Here is a 17,731-nt window from a genome sequence, read left to right on the forward strand (position 1 = left end):
CATGGAATAGCAACTGACGTTCCAATATTTTCTTTGGAAATATGCTCGTAATAGGATCCATATTTTCAGAGAGCCCCACAAGCAAACTGTTCTCTGTTGGGGATAATTAAACACATTATTTAATTCAAACTGACTTAACGTGAGTTTCCTATGTCACTTCTTTGGCCTTGTACACTTGGAGCAAATTGTGTTTTTTATTGGCTCTCTCCTTCTTCTGTCTTGAATGATGTTCGTAAACTCTTGGCCATTCTTTTTTTTTTTTAAGATTTTTTTTGGGGTAATTAGGTTTATTATTTATTATTATTTTTAATGGAGGTGCTGGGTGTTGAACCCAGGACCTCGCGCATGCTAAGCACATGCCATACCCCTGAGCCATACCCTCCCCCCGTCTTGGCTGTTCCTGTTAAGAGAATAGTACAAGAGGACCCACCAGGACAGTAGGTGGGGGTGGAGCAGAACACAGGGAAGCTCAGTTAGAGCAGAGCTGCAGGAAGCAGGCAGCGTGGGGCTGACAGGACACAGGCAGAGCCCTGACTCTGGACTGCAGCCTGGCCCCGGGCAGAGTCACATCACCTCTAAGAGCACCTGCCTGCAGGTTCCTCTCTGCAGAACAGGCATTTGAACTACCTGTTTCTTGTTGTTTCGAGCTCTGACACTCTGTGGTGACATTATATGGCTTTAGGAGTCAAGTATTTCTTCAGGAGCAAATTCACCTTTTAAATGAACCAGAAATAAAACCACGCGGTAACTGAAGCGCAGGGAAACAGCTCTGATAGCTGGGTGCAGGGAGGAGGCATCCCTGAATTTGAAGGAGCCTGTGAATGACGGGCAACATGGTTAGTGAAACACGGGAAACCAAGACTGACCAGGTCACTGGGTTTTAGATGGGTCCTCGCCAACATTTAACATCCAAACACACAGCTCCGCTTTTGGGGAACGGATATGCACGCGCATCTTCCTGAAGCATCCGATCATGCTCATCCCTACACACGCACCCCAGACCTACCTTCCACAAGGATGTCATTGACAGCCCCCTCCCTGGACTGAGCCGCCTCCTTGAGGATCTGCGTCATGTTCGGGGAGAACGCGCCGAGGTCTCGGACCGTGCGGAGGCGGTAGTGGAACTGGGCCGTGGCCATGGCCTTCAGGGTCTCCTCGGACACACTCTGCGTCCCCACGGAGACGATCCGCACCCCGTCTTTGCGCAGGGCCTCGGCGGCCTCTTCCACGGCATCCTCGGACTCGGCCGAAGCCAGGACCACCAGGATCGGGGGAAACTGCTTCCTGTCCCTTCCGTTTGAGAAGTAGGTCCTGTGCGCCTCCCGGAGGGCGTTTCCCAGGCGCGGGGAGCCGCCCAGGAACCCGAAGTTCTTCCTGAGGTGGCTGAGCATGGGGCCCCGGCTCCTGAAGGCGCTGAGCTGGAACTCGGCGCGGAGCTGGTCGCTGTACTGGGCCAGCCCCACGCGGTACTTGTCCGCCTCTATGGGGAGGCTGCTGACCATCCTGCTGATGAACGTCTTCAGGAATGGGAAGGACTTCACTCCCAGGTGGTCGGAGCTGTCCACCAGGAACACCACGTCGGCGTACTCAGGGCCTGCAGACCCACAGACCAACAGAAACAAAACTAACTTCAAAAAAGTCCTGCCACGTTTAATGCCAACCAAATGAGAAAAAACAAACTTACTTTGCTCTTTCACTTGTATTTGTAATAGCTTTCCAAGGAACTGAAAATAAGATGTATTCTCTCGAGAAAAATAAACACTTGATTCTCGGGCTGATTTTTTCCCCATGCTCTCTTACTTGAACAGATCACGAAATTAACTGTCACTCTTGTGAGAAATTAGTTACAAAGAGGTGAATATAGAGAAGTAAAAAAAAAAAAGTGTTTTTATACCTTTAGTGCATAATTTCCCCTTGTTTCTTTTTTCTTTCAGAGTTTGACCTCAATCTGTATCAAGGGGTTACAAATTTTAATTGAGAATCAAATCAAGTTTTTTGAACCGGGAAATCTGAAAAACAGCCTTTCAACTGTGATCGCCATTCAAGAGAGCAACAAGTGACCTGGTTGATTTATAAACATATTAGCTTTGTATTCCAAAGAGCCAAATTGATGACAGTTTAAAAAACCCTAAAAATCATAAATACAGGATTGCCCTAATCTATTTTAAAGCCACGTACAATATTTTTTGATGAGACATGAGTATTATAATTGGTGAACTGATTCCCGCATATGTAAAATGTAATAGAAAACAGGATACCTTCAGCCAGGAAAGGGATTATGGTTTAAGTTGCTGTTAAAAATGGAAGTTCTATATAGGAATACAGTACTTGGCCACACTCTGAAGGCTTCATTCGATGCCAGATTCAAGGCTAGGGACATACTTTTATGTAACAGAGAATCATTCGGTTCAAGCACAAAATGTCATTAGCTGGTGGTCGGTCTTCTGGTTTGAATTTAGAGCTTTCATCATCAGATCCATTTATTGTCCAGGAAAGAGAGGGAGGTATTCATGTGCGTCTGGATACTATACATTTAAGAAAACATAGTGTAAATTAACAAGTAATGGGAGTCTTAATTTGGTTATCAGCGAATTCTTCCAGCTCCGTCAAGCCATTCAATACCCTTGGGCCTCAGTTTCCTCACCTTTAAAATGAGTAGATTCAACTAGCAAATATCTGAGGTTCCTTCTCACTCTGAGATTCTGATTATCTACAATGGTTATTGGATAAATTCTAATTCCACTAAAAGAACTTCAGTCTCTTCTGGTCTATAGCTACTAGCAAACCAGCTTTGACACCCCTGTGTTATTTCATTCTCTTTACAGCAGTCTGATCGAGGCAAAGTGGATACAGTCATTCTTTTCTTCTACATGACCTCATTTCAACTACTTTGAGATTCCTTTGATGATCAGATAGCCGGCAGCATCTCAGGGGGGAAACTCAGCGTGGAGGAATTCACATCTTCCGCCAAGAGAAGGCTGGAACCCCTCTGAGGTCTGCCAGGTGAGCCCCACCCACGATGGCTTGACTTGCGACCTCAAGTGACCCTTCTACTCATGGACAGACCTCCACATCTTGTGTGGAGAAAAGAAGTGTGGCCACGGCCCCGCGAGGCAGATACAGGCTCTGATCAGGCCCAGTGCCTTATCTGAACTGGGACATCATCGAGGGAAAAGCATTCTCTCTATAAAAAGCTTAACATCAGGCCCAGTGAGACATCAAAGGAAGATGTCTGCAGGGTAAAGGCGAGTTCATCTCTTGCTTCCAAGGTCAGAGTCCTGGAGAATACTGGAAAGGGCTATCTAGGTGGCCTTGGACATGAAGTAACCAGTGTAAGAACCGACTCTTACACTGGTGGCAGCAGTGAGGGTGAGGCCACGATTGTGACGTCAAGTCCACGGGACACAGATGGATGACAGGCAGTAGACAGCTATGGTGCCCTCTCTTCAGGGTCAAAGCACTTTCTTTACAATTAGCAGACACATGGTTTCAACCGGAGGAAAATCTGGATGCTTAACGAAGGCAATGTTTTGGCACAAATGAATGAGAAAGGGACAGTTCAGTTTTTCCAGGCTTGAACCTAATATTGAGAGAATTTTCTTGCAACCTCCCAGAAGACCTCAAAGGAGTTGAAACTGAGGACAAAAAACCACCTCTCATCTCTCCCTATTATTAACAAGGAGTAAGGTCCAGGAACAAATGATCTTTAAAGGAACACGGGGTGACACCGAAAGAAACTGAGCTGCTGCTCCCATCCTAAACATCGACAAAATCAAAACAAAGCAAAACAGAACTCCTAAGTTTAAACAAGTGAAACTCAGAGATTATCTATTTTCCATCATGAAAATGAAATAATTTTTTTAAGGTTTTTTTTTTCTTACCAGAATGTTGGTTGATGGAAACATGGGAACATATGATCACGAGGAACAAAATCAGCAGCATTTTCATATTATAACCTGAAACATCGCCAACTGGAAATCTGAAAAGGCAAAAATATAAATATCGAAAATCGTTGTGGGTAGTATCTGGAAATCAAGTCTCACACATGTAAGAGCACACGAAATTATATAATCAATTGAATGCAATAGGAAACAAGGAATTTCTGAGGTTCCCTGACCGTTTGGTTCTGTGAAGGGCCTTAGAGAAAAATGAACCACTAGCATTTACAGACTCACTCAAGCTGCTCGTGGACTGCAGACCCTGCAGAAACAGGAGATTTTGGATTGTCAGTGGCAGCCACCAGATGCATTCTGGTTCTACCAAGATTACGTGCTCCTAGTCCTCCTTTTCCCTGTATCCTAATGTCACCCTCTGCCCACTCACTGCCAAGACAATTCAGAGTTCACAGCCAGGACACAGTGGAAGACCTGGTCTGTAATTTCTCCATCATGAATGCGTGGGTGTGTTTCCTATCTGAGAAATATTTCGAGATGCGGTCCAAACTCTGTTTTCTCCTTTTTCTGCATGAGGAGGAAGTTCATATTTCCCTTTATTCCTAAATTTGAGAGAAGGTATAAAAAATAATCAGCCACCCTTCATCTTCCATACGATGCCTTGTTCCTTGGAATGACTCGGTTTGAATCCCTTGGCTTCCAACTACCTAAAACTGCACGAAGCAACTTTCCCAATCCTAGTTTGACCTGAAGCGTTTTCAGCCACCTTGAATTATCCATCTCACAGGATAAAATAGGCTGATGATATTGATAATAAATATTTTCATTAAGCAGGTTGGGCTCATCCATTCACTCATTCAATCCCTGGAATGAAAAATAAATGGATCTATATGAATAAACCAGTATCTCTGTTTCTGGCTTAACTCTTACCCAAACATGTACTTGAGAGATACAGATGTCTCGTCCCTTGTAAGGCTCCTGTTGAGTAATATTGCACACTTTCAGAAACGGGATGCTGGCCATGAAAAATTCCATCCCCATTTCCTCACCTGCTCCATCATCCCTCTGACATTCTGGAATCTGGGACTCTGTTCTGTTCCTTCATAAGAAGCCTGGATGTTGCAAACTTTTTGGGCTCTAAGTCAACGTATCAATCCTGCTTCAGAGGAAATCAGTGAGCTGGAAGAGACCCTTAAGAGGTTGTTTTTAGCCCAATATTTCATTTTAGAGGAACTTTAGTCCCCGAGTGGATTGCCCAAAGCGAAAACCTAGTCCCACTTATCTGTACAAATTTCCTACTAAAGTGTATAAGAATAACAACAAGTTCTACCATTTGGGGAGACGTGACCATGGGCCATCCTCCATGCTAATATCTTCATCCTTGTCCTCCTGTTTGATACTGACAGTCATGAAAGGCATTTTCACACACTGAGATATAGGGAAGGTACCCTGGCTTATACATGAATTTGCTTGAATTTGTGAATGAAAATACTGCAAACCGTATCAGTAAACAAAAAATGCTAAAGCCATCAAGTCATCAGCCGCTGCCACCCACCACCCCCAGGGAAGACAAGCCTGCAGCCCGGCCTCTGCAGCCACTCACGGTGGTGCCCTCTGAGGGGACTCAGAACAAGAAAGGACAGGACACTGGCCCTAGATAGCTGGGTGCTTGTCAAAGCAATGAATTCAATGAGCCCAAATGTTTGCTCCCTCCTATATATAGAAAAGCACTAAATTCTTTAACTTGAAGTGTCTGGTTTTCTTCAGTTAACAAATCATCTTTTAATGTTTTGACTACCTGGTGTTTGTTGTAAAGCTCCTATATGTCCTGGCTCCTCCCCTACCTCTCTGGAGCAGTGCCTCAGAGCCATCCGAGAGGCTGTCATCCCAGGCTCGAGTCCTCAGAAATGTCCACCAAATAAAACACTACTCTCAGCTTTTAGGCTGCACATTTTTTATTTCAGTCAACAAATTTTATGCTAACAAAAATAGCCTGTTCGTGGTCTATCATACATACATTTTACATTGGCTTCAATTATAAAAGGGCACATTGACCAGAAGTAAAGAATGTTCATGTTGAAAATAAAGATTAAATTCCTCTCTTCCTGGGACGTGAATGCTGGTCCTCCCTTGATGATAAGACTCCTCTCTCAGGTGCCAAGGCCACACTGACTCACCGTGTATGTGCAGTTTTGGTTTTCCTTTTTTTTAATCTTGAAGAAACGTATCCCTGACTCACTCGTGTTTCTCTGTTCTGACAAGATGTAAAACTGCTGGAAACCCTGCTTCTCCCAGCAGCACCTCAGAGTCACCTCAGAGGCCATCCTCAGGGTTACAGACCTCAGCTTGGCTCAGATAAAACTCTTTTGTATTCTTACTATTGATTGCTTATTGATTATTTTTGTCGACAACAGCAACATAGATGCAGGTCATACTAATGTTTCTATTTTGCAGATCAGGAAATAGAGACTCATAAAGGAGACTGTGACTCATGGTCCCACAGATACAATGGGCCACAGGTAAGATGAGAGGTCACATCTGTCTGAGTCTAACATCTGGATCGCCAAGCTCAGCTCCTCTGCGTCCCAAACTCAGCATTATGAATGCAATGAGTGTCTCCAAGTTTCCGGGTTCTATGTCTTTTTTTCTAAGTATTAGGAGATACTGGCACTTGTTTTCATGCCTTTTTATTTTTGCTTTCCAAAACCAAGACTTTAGGCTGTGCATGTCCTTTTTTTTTTTTAATAAACATCTTTATTGCGGTATGACCTCTTTTCTGTCTACACTATGAGCTTTTTAAGTGAGTGCTATCTTTAGGAGAGAGAAAGGAGAAGAGATTTTAGGACACTCCATAGGATAAACTCCAAAGGTAGGGAAAAAATGGTACTGAATGGAAGTTAGCACCTGGATTGAGGGGGTGAGTACAGCTCAGTGGTAGAGCATCTGCTTAGCATGCAGGAGGTCCTGGTTCAATCTCCAGCACCTCCACTAAAAATAAAGAAATAAATAAAAACCTAATTCCCCTCCTCCACCTACCCCAAAATATATACAGTGCTGTATGTTATATTTCAATAAAACTAGAAGGAAAAAAAATTTTTAATCAGCTCTTTAAAAAAAAGAAAAAGAAAGAAAAGAAAAAAGACTAAGAATAGACTTATGTGACCCAGGAATCCTGCTCCTGGGCACATATCCAGAAGGAACTCTACTTCAAAAAGACACCTGCATCCCAATGTTCACAGCAGCACTATTTACAATAGCCAAGACATGGAAACAGCCTAAATGTCCATCAATGGATGACTGGATAAAGAAGATGTGGTGTATTTACACAATGGAATACTACTCTGCCATAAAAAGAATAAAATAATGCCATTTGCAGCAGCATGGATGCACCTGGAGATCATCATTCTAAGTGAAGTAAGCCAGAAAGAGAAAGAAAAATATCATATGAGATCACTCATATGTGGAATCTGAAAAAAAAAAGAACATAAATACAAAACAGAAACAGACTCACAGACATAGAATATAAACTTGTGGTTGCCAAGGGGGCGGGGGGTGGGAAGGGACAGACTGGGAGTTCAAAATGTAGAATAGATAAACAAGACTATACTGTACAGCACAGGGAAATATATATATATATATATACACAAGATCTTGTGTCAGCTCACAGTGAAAAAAATGTGATAGTGAATATATATATGTTCATGTATAACTGAAAGATTGTGCTCTACGCTGGAATTTGACACAACATTGTAAAATGACTATAACTCAATTTAAAAAATGTAAAAAAAACCAAAAGACAGAATTTATAATTAACATCTTATAAACATGAAAAGCATTTTTACAATTTAAAAAAAAGATAAAAGAAGAAAGAAAAGAAAACAGATTGGAAAAAAAAAAAAACCAAAGAAACAAAAAGCAAAACTTGGATAGAAAAGCGAGGATTAAGTAAGGCCACAATAGCCCCACACAGCAGGCAGCACTGGAAATGTCCCCATGCTGGTGGTCAGTACCACTAGTCCATGAGAAGGTGAGTTCTCTGGGACAGCATCCAGCCAAACAATTTTCTTGCAGCCTTTAAATGAAATGCAAAATCTGGTGTGCTGTAAGGCTGTGCAATGTTGAAGCCCATGCAAAGGGCTCTTAAAATGCTTACATGCCCTGTTCTGTGTGTGCGGCAGGTACCAGTGGGAGGATTAAATCTCCACGTTAATGCTGAGGAGGCTTGGGTTCATTTTGACCACAGCAAACATGGATGGGTCATCTGTAATCTGTATGGTGTTCCACTACCAGAGATGGCCAGGATGTACAGACTTACATTTTCAAAATATCCAAATATTTAAAATAAAAAATTTTAAATCCTCCAAGACGTGAGCAGGGAATGAAGGGGGTATGTATTCAAAGAAACAAAAGAAAACTTAAATTCATGGTACACTCCATCTTAACAGTCAGACTGATTGCTTCTCATTATTGAAACACTCTCAAAGGTACAGCTGTCTTAAATCAGAAGTTTGTAGTATACTCCATCCACTCTGATTCAAGCAAACTGAGGCTAATACACCTTTTTATTTTTTAAAGGAAGTTATAATAAAAAGCCTTTTAAAAATCTGGATCTCTTAGCCTAATACCCTCAAGATCTATCTATGACGTTGCAAGTGATAAGATTTCATTCTTTTCTATGGCTGAGTAGTATTCCATTGTGTATATATATGCCACAACTTCTTTATCCATTCATCTATGGATAAGTCAGACAGAGAACAACAAATATTGTCTGATTTCACTTATATATGGAATCTAATCAACCAAACAAATGAACAATGAAGACAGAAACAGATCCTTAAAGACAGAGAGCAAACTGGTTGTTGCCAGCAGGGAGCTGTGGGGTGGGGGATGAATGAAAAAGGTGAAGGGGATTAAGAGGTACAAACTCCCAGTTATCGAATAAATGTCACAGAGATGTAATATACACAGAGGGAGTATAATCTGTATAGAACAACCTTGTATGGTGATGGATGATAACTGGTCTTAGCAGAGGCAATCATTTCATAATACATAAAAATATCACATCACTGCCGTACACCTAAAACTGACACAATGTTGCAAGTTAATAATAACTCAGTTTAAAAAAAGAGAGTGAAGACAATCTGGATCTCTGTAAACTTTCTGTCCAGAAGGTAGAATGTTTCTAATTTGAACTATAGCTGCAAAAGTTACACAGCCACCCAGTCCTTGGCCTCAAACCTATAACGTTTAGAACTTATGCAACACCCCTCCTGAGGCTACTAAGAACCAGGGGTTGCAGGAAGACCTCTGCCCCACATGAGCTAATTCATAATCTAGGACATGTCTTTGAAAAAATATTAAAAGCCTAGAAGGGACACAAAAGAGACTTCAGCAGAATGAAGAGAAATGCCATTTTTTCCCTTCAAAACGAGCATGCAAGAGTCATCATTTCTAAGCACCGATTTAATTTTTCTGCAGAAACAAGAATCTTGTCAGCCATTGTATTGTAAGAAATAACACAGTGTCTGCGCCACTAAGTTCGAGATAAACAGTTGGTTATTTAACCCCTGATCTTTTCACTATTTCCCATTCTCCCTTCTCGGAAGTCAAAAAGTAGAAAGAAAACATATTCGAGGTGAGACTTAAGTTCATGTTGAGACGGTGCGGGATAAATCCCTGGCACACAACAGGAACAAATCAACACTGAGTCAACGCCGGTGAACAAAACCAAACCCAAGAGCGAGCGTGGGCCAAGCCAATGTCATCGGTTGACTGTTTGTGTCACACTTTCCCCTAAGTGCATTTTCTGGAACCATGGAAAAAGGCTGTCTGTTGTGAGGTTGGCTCAGCAGAAAGGGTACAGGCTGGACAGTCAACTTGCAACAAGGCGTTGAGACTCACTAGGAATGAAGTGCCCAGCTAAGAAATTAGAAAAAGTTACAGAATTCCAAAGTACTTTAGAGATACTTTAAAGTACTAAAAATCTCAGCAGAAATCAGCAAAGTAAAAAACAAAGATGAAGAAAATTAAGTTTGAAAAACACCAACCTCACAATAGACTAAGGGAAAAAAAATTGAGGGAGACAGAAGACACAAAAGGTAAGTGTATAAAAGAAAAAGGAGACACAACTTTAGTAATAAGGCAAAGACTTTTTAAAACATCAAAACAGGAGTTTAAAATGTTCCCAGGAAGAAAGCCTGAGGTCCAAGTGGCTTTATTGCCAAGTTCTATCAAGCTTTTAAGAAACAGATCAACTGAACTCTTACCAATTATTTCACAGACTAAAAAAAGATGAGTATTAGCCCTTTTATTTAAAAAAATTTTGGGGGGGAGAGGCAATTAGGTTTTCATTTACCTTTAACAGAGGCACTGCGGATTGAACGGAGGACCTCGTGCATGCTAGGCATGCACGCTACCACTGAGCTACACCCTCACCCCAGCACTTTAATTTCTATGGAGCCAGTATCATCTTGAAATGCAAACCAGCTAAGGACTGTGTGAGAAAGGAAAATGAAAGGCCCATTTTACTCATGAATATACATGTAAAAACATCCTAAATAAAACATTAGCAAATCGACTCGTTCAGTATATAAGGAAGATAGTACACCATTATCAGATTGGGTTTATCTCCAGTATGCAAGGGTGTTTTAAACTTGGAAAAGACATTTTTCCAAATAGGAAATGCAGATGGCCAATAGGCACGTAAAAAGATGCATAGCATCACTCATTAGCAGGGAAATGCAAACCGAAGCCACAATGAGATGTCACCTCACACCTCTCAGAATGGCCATGATGAAAGAGAACACAAATAACAAGTGGCGAGGGTGTGGAGAAAAGGGAACCCTTGTGCACTGTTGGTGGGAATGTAGTTTGGTGCAACCACCGTGGAAAACAGTAGGGAGGTTTCTCAAAAGTCTAACGATAGAACTATCATATGACCCAGCAATCCCACTCCTGGATCTATATTTGAATAAAACAAAAACAGTAATTCAAAAGGACAGATGCACCCCAGTGTTCATTTGCACCATTCACAACAGCCAAGACATGGAAGCAACCTAAATGTCCATCAACAGGTGATTGGATAAAGAAGATGTCGTATATTTATACAATGGAATACTACTCAGCCATTAAAAAGGATGAAACAAGCCATTTGCAGCAACATGGTTGGACTCGAAGGACATTATGCTAAGTGAAATAAGTCAGATAAAGACAAATACTGTATGATAGCGCTTATTTGTTGAATCTAAAAAATACAACAAACTAGTGACTGTAACAAAAAAAAGCAGACTCACAGATAAAGAGAACAAACTTATGGTTACCAGTGAGGGGAGAGGGGCAATATGAGGATGGGGGAGCGGGAGGTACAAAGTATTGGGTATGAGATAGGCCCCAGGATGTACTGTACAACATGAGGAATACAGCCAATATTTTATAATAACTGTATGTGGAAAGTAACCCTCAAAAATCATGTAACAATAAAAATAAAAAATACAATATTGAAGAATTGCTTTAGTTTTTAAAAAGGAATAAATATGGCCTAAAAATTAGAAAGCACACAAATATTACTTACCACATCAACAGATTAAAGGAGACAAACTAAAAATATGAATACAAAACAGAAACAGACTCATAGACATAGAATACAAACTTGTGGTTGCCAAGGGGGTGGGGGATGGGAAGGGATAGACTGGGATTTCAAAATGTAGAATAGATAAACAAGATTATACTGTATAGCACAGGGAAATATATACAAGATCTTATGGTAGCTCACAGAGGAGAAAATGTGACAATGAATATATATATGTTCATGTATAACTGAAAAATTGGGCTCTACACTGGAATTTGATGCAACATTGTAAAATTATTATAAATCAGTAAAAAATGTTTAAAAAATATGAAAGGGAAACCACCCATCAATTCATAATTAAAAAAGAAAAACTTAGCAAATGAGGAGTAGAAGGAAACTTACTTAACCTGGTAAAGTATACATTTTAAAAATCTGCAATATATAAATCATCCTAGTGGGGAAATACTAGGAGTACTCTCTTCTCTGTTTAAAATGAGGAACTAGAAAAGGTGGCCCTCTTTCACTCCAAGGTTCTGGCAAAATTAAAGCCACAAGGATTGAAAGAAGAGTAAGAACAAATAAAATTGTCACTGTTTGCAAGTGACATGACTGTCTACATCTGTAGACAGATTATTAAATACAACAAGTATTCAAGATGTCTTTGTATAACATCAAGATGTAAAAGTCAATTGCATTTCAATAAATATGCAATAAGCAACTAGAAAACAATGGTCTTTTTAGAAAAGTCAGGTTGACATACCATCAACATATCAAACACCCAAAAAAATTTTAAAGTGTAAAAGATTGATAGCAAAATTTACAGAACTTTACTGAAGGACAATACACCAAAGGCATGGAACAGACTGCCCAGAGATGACCATGTATAGTTGCCTTGTAGACCAGTGGGATGGGAGGGGAATGGCTGTTTACCTGGAAACAGGTGAAGTTGCATCTCTCCTTCACACTGTACACGTGGGTAAGGCTCTTAAATGTTTAAAGCAAAATTTTAAAATATTGCATAAAAATCATCAGTGGATATATTTTTGACCTTGGTTAGGGTTAGAGAAGATTCCTTAAACAGGACACAGAAAGTACCCACCCCTCCTAAATTAATAAATTGTATTATATTAGAATGAGAACTTCAAAGACATCTAAAAGAAAATGGAAAGACATACTGGAAAAAGATAGTCACAATACTGACAGAGGATGGGTATCAAAAACATATCAACATTCCTAGAATTTCTAGGAATAAATAACCCAAAAGAAAATGGGGGGAAAAGCATGAATGGAAAACATAGAATTAAAAAACATATGGGCACTAACTGTGTGAAGAAATATTCAAACTCACTTGTGCTCAGGGAAATACAAATCAAGAGCTCAATGATCAATTTTACAACTGGCAAAAATTAAAAAGTCTGATGAAATCGAGTATTGGAGAGGATGTGGATACGCAGGACCGCACCCACCCTATCGGTGGAAGGGTAAATCGGTACCACCACTTTGGAAGACAGTTTGGCATTACCTCGTAACACTGAACATGCTTTATGCCCTATGACCTGGCAGTTCTACTCCCAGAGAAGTTCTTGCACATATAGGTAAGGTGATGTGTTTAAGAACCATCAACAAAATAAAAATGCAACTTACTGAATGGGAGAAAATATTTGCAAATCTTATATTTGATAAGAGGTTAATATCCAAAATGTATAAAGTCTCGTGCTGCTCAATAGCAAACCTCAATAGCAAGTGACTCAATTAAAAAAAAAAAACGGTCAAAAGATCTGAATAGATATTTTCTCAAAGAAGACATACAAATGGCCAACAGACATGTGAAAAGATGCCCAACAGTACTGACCATCAGGGAAATGCAAATCAAAGCCTCAGTGAGATCATCTCACGCCTGTCAGAGTGGCTATGATAAAAATGACAACAAATGACAAATGTTGCAGAGAAAAGGGAACCCTAGTGCACTGCTGCTGGGAGTGTAAATTGGCGCAGCCACTGTGGAAAACAGTATGGAAGTTCCTCAAAAAATTAAATATAGAACTACCATTTGATCCAGCAATTCCACCTGGGTATTTATCTAAAGAAAATGAAAACATTAACTTGAAGAAATACATGCACCCTTGGGTACACTGTAGCACTGTTTACAATAGCCAAGATATTGGTGGATAAATAAGGAAATTGTGGTGTGTATATCTACACACACACACACACAAATATATACAACAGAACATTATTCCATCATGAAAAAGAATGAAATCTTGCCATTTGCAGCAACAAGATGAATGGGCTTTGAGGGCATTATACTAAGTGAAATAAGTCAGACAGAGAAAGACAAATACTGTATGATCTCTCTTATATGTATAATCTAAAAAACCCCAAATAAACCCCCCCAAAACCCCACAAAACAAAAACCAATCAATCTCATAGATTCAGAGAAAGATTGATGGTTATGAGAGGTGGGGGTGGGGGTTGGGATGGATAAACAGGTATTATCTTTTAAGAATTTTAAAAACTTAAAAAGAGAAGAAAAGAAAAAACAAATATTGGGAAGGAAGAAATCAGTTTTTTTTGTTCAGACATGACATCATAATCTATGTAGAAAATCCGAAAAAATAAAATGCTTCTGAAACTATAAGCGATTATGGCAAAGTTGCAGGACACAAGGTAAATATAGAAAAGTCAACCACTTCCCTATGTACCAGCAATGAACTAGTGAAATTTGAGATTAAAAACACAGTGTCATTTACATTAGCTTCCCCTCAAATTAAATAATAAATCTAACAAAACATATACAAGATCTTTATGAGGAAAATAACAAAACTCTGATGAAAGAAATCAAAGAAGAACTAAATAAATGGAGAGGTGTTTCATGTTCATAGAAGGAAGACTCAATATTGTCAAGATTTCAGTTTTTCCTAATTTGATCTATAAACTCAACACAATCGCAATCAAAATCTTAGCAAGCTATTTTGTTGATATTGACAAACTGACTCTAAAGTTTATACGGAGACAGAAGATCTGGAACAGTCAACGCAATACTGAAGAAAAAAGAAAGTTAGATGATTGACACCATCCAACTTCAAGACTATACTTACTATAAAGTTACAGTAATCAAGACGATGTGATACAGACACATCTCAGAGATACTGTGGGCTCAGTTCCAGACCACTACAATAAAGCAAGTATCTCAGTAACACAAGTCACATACATTTTTTTGGTTTCCTAGTGCATATAAAAGTAATGTTTACGCTAGACTGTAGTCTAAGTGTGCAGTAATATTATGTCTAAAAAAAGCAATGTACATACCTTAATTTAAAAAGCCACTTTATTGCTAAAAAATGCTAACCATCATCTGAGCCTTCAGGGTATTGTAATCTTTTTGTTGATGGAGGGTTTGAAATACTGTGAGAATCATCAAAATGTGTCACAGAGGGATGAAGTGAGCAAATGCTGTTGGAAAAATGGCTGATAGACTTGCCTGGTGCAGGGTTTCCACAAACCTCCCATTTGTGAAAAGTGCAGCATCTCAATCAAGTAAAGCACAATATAACGAGGTCTGCCCATAATTGTGGAAACACACACAGATCAATGAAACAGAGCGGACAGCCCAGAAACAGACCCATGTAAATACTGTTAACTGATCTTTAAGAATCAGAAGTCATACAATGGAGAAAAGATCATCTTTTTAATAAACGGTGCTGGAATAACTGGACACTTATACACACACACACACACACACACACACACACACACACACAAAAGAAGAAAGAAAGAAAGAAAAGAAAAAGAAAAAAAATCCAGACACAGACTTTTTACCCTTCACAGAAAGTTAACTCAAAATGAATCACAAACCTAAATATAAACACAAAACTATAAAACACTAGAAAGTAACAGAATAAAATCTAGATGACCTTGGATTTGGCAACACCGAAAGTACAACTCATGAAAGAATTAATAGAGAAGCTAGATTTCATTAAAATTGAAAAATTCTTATCTGTGAAAGCAATGTCAAGAGAATGAGAAGACAAGACGGAGACTGGTAGAAAATTTTTGCAAAAGGTACATCTGATAAAGGACTGTTATCCTAAATATGCAAAGAACTCCTAAAACTCAACAATAAGGGAACAAACAACTGAATTTAAAAATGGGCCAAAGACCTTCACAGACACCTCAGAGAAGATTTACAAAAGACAAAAGCATATGAAAAGATCCTCCACATCACATATCATCAGGGAATTGCAAATGAAAATAACTAGATTACCTGCTTATTAGAATGACCAAAATCCAAAACACTGACAACAGCAAATGCTGGTGACGACGTGGAGCAACAGGAACTCTCTCAGATTGTTAGTGGGAATGCAAAATGGCCATCACTTTGGAAGACAGCTTGGTGATTTCTGCCAAAACTAAACATACCCTCACCAAACAATCCAGCAATCCCATTCCTTGGTATACACCCTAAAGGAGTTGAAAACTTATGTCCACACAGAAACCTGCAAAGGGATGTTTATAGCAGCTTTATTCATAATTGTCAAAACCTGGAAAACAAGCAAGAAGACCTTTAGCGGGTGAATGGATAAATAAACTGCAGGACATCCAAGATAGGGGAATATTATTCAACAATAAAAAGGAATGAGCTGTCAAGCCATGAAAAGACAAAGGAAACTTAGATACACATTACTAAGTAAATAAAACCAATATGAAATGGGTACCTACTGTATGGTCCCAACTGTAGGACATTCTGGAAAAGGCAAAACTATGAAGACAGTAAAAAGATCAGTGGTTGCCGACGGGGGCGGTGGGGAAGAAGGAATGAACAGGGAGAGCACAGATGATTTTTAGGGCAGTAAAATTACTCTATGATCTTATAATGGTAAATACACGTCATTATAAATTTATCTAAATCCGGAGAGTGGACAACACCAAGAGTGAACCACAATGTAAACTCTGGACTTTGAGTGGAAATAATGTGTCGATGTAGATTCGTCGACTGGAACCAGTGTACATTCTGCTGGGGGCTGCTGACGGTGGGAGAGCCTACTTATGTGTGGGGATGGGAAGCATATGAGAAATCTCTGTACCTTCTGCTCAATTTTGCTGTGAATCTAAAACTGCTATAAAACAAACCAGCATCTATTAGAAAAAGCAAACCAATTATAAACACAAGATCAGGATACTCGTTACACAGGATATGGGAGGCAGGGGAATGAATTGACAGGGAACTCATTGTAGAGACAAGATTTTGTTAATATTCCAGTTTTCATATGGTGGAGTTTCATAGGTTTGTTACAGTATTAATAAGCAAGCAAATAAACAGAAAGTCTTGCAAAGACTCACGGATGAATGTGTGTAATGAGCTAAAGGTTAGAATTAATTCAGTTCTGTGTCCCTGAGATCCAATAAATGTATAGATAAAGAATAACCAATTTTTAAAGTTAAATAAGTTATAGGAAAGGAAAAGAAAACAGCAATTAAGCTGAGTCCAGTGACGTGTTGAGGGGAGGTATGGAACAGTTACAGGGAGAAATCTGTCCCCCCGAGACTGTCATCTGTGCCAAGTTTTGTATTAGTGGAATGGGAAACAGGAAAGCAAGAACACATTTTGGCCAAAAACTTTCCCCAAGTTTATAACTCTCCCTGGCATCCTGCAGGACCCAATTGAAGGCACTCGAATAAATAAACTTTCACCGAAGATAAACCGTCTAGCATAATCATGATTCTGGCTGTGCACCCAAAATCTGATCTGTGCATCCCCTCTCTGTATTGGAAGGATGTCACTGAGCCGTGGGTGTCAGCTGGGGACTGCACGTCCCAGACCCACTTGCAGTGGCTAAGTGGCCACTGGGCCAGCAGAATTGATGTCACCCACTTCCAGGCCTTATGCCTCCCACAGGGTGCTCCCCCATCCTTTCTTGGCTGGAATGGAGACAACCCCAAAGCCAAAAATTAAAGATGGCAGAGCTACTCTCAGCCTGGGGGCAGAATGGCCACGTGGAGAGGTCCTGCACCATGAATGCATGCATCCACCTACTTCTGTTACATCAGTAACAGTGATGATTTTTTGTTTTTTAATGGTCAGGTTGTTTATTAAAGAGGCAACCACATATACAAGTTCGGCTACAGAAATGTTTGCAAATCAAACTTCATGTGATATAAAAGGACTGGGTGTAAATGTCAAAATGGACACCTGTATATTCAATAAAAGTTAAATATACATAGTTTAGATCATTCTAGAGTTATACAAACATCTGGGGGCACATGTATCTTT

At 39.8% G+C, this 17,731-nt stretch overlaps 1 protein-coding gene across 6 annotated transcripts in view; it reads right to left on the reverse strand.

Moving 5' to 3' along the window:
* COL6A6 (collagen type VI alpha 6 chain) overlaps nt 1-17,731 on the reverse strand; it is a 146,585-nt gene that overhangs the window by 98,457 nt on the left and 30,397 nt on the right. For 5 of the 6 annotated variants that reach the window (XM_072971273.1, XM_072971293.1, XM_072971283.1 and 2 more), the window contains exons 2-3: nt 3,882-3,979; nt 1,007-1,594 (exon numbers count right to left, since the gene is read on the reverse strand). In XM_072971273.1, coding sequence (XP_072827374.1) covers nt 1,007-1,594; nt 3,882-3,948 — 655 coding nt within the window. In that variant the 5' untranslated portion in view covers nt 3,949-3,979. The remainder of the gene's footprint in view (nt 1-1,006; nt 1,595-3,881; nt 3,980-17,731) is intronic. The other variant, XM_072971302.1, reaches the window with a different exon arrangement.

Source organism: Vicugna pacos, chromosome 1 (assembly GCF_048564905.1).
Source record: "Vicugna pacos chromosome 1, VicPac4, whole genome shotgun sequence".
Classification (NCBI taxonomy): domain Eukaryota; kingdom Metazoa; phylum Chordata; class Mammalia; order Artiodactyla; family Camelidae; genus Vicugna; species Vicugna pacos.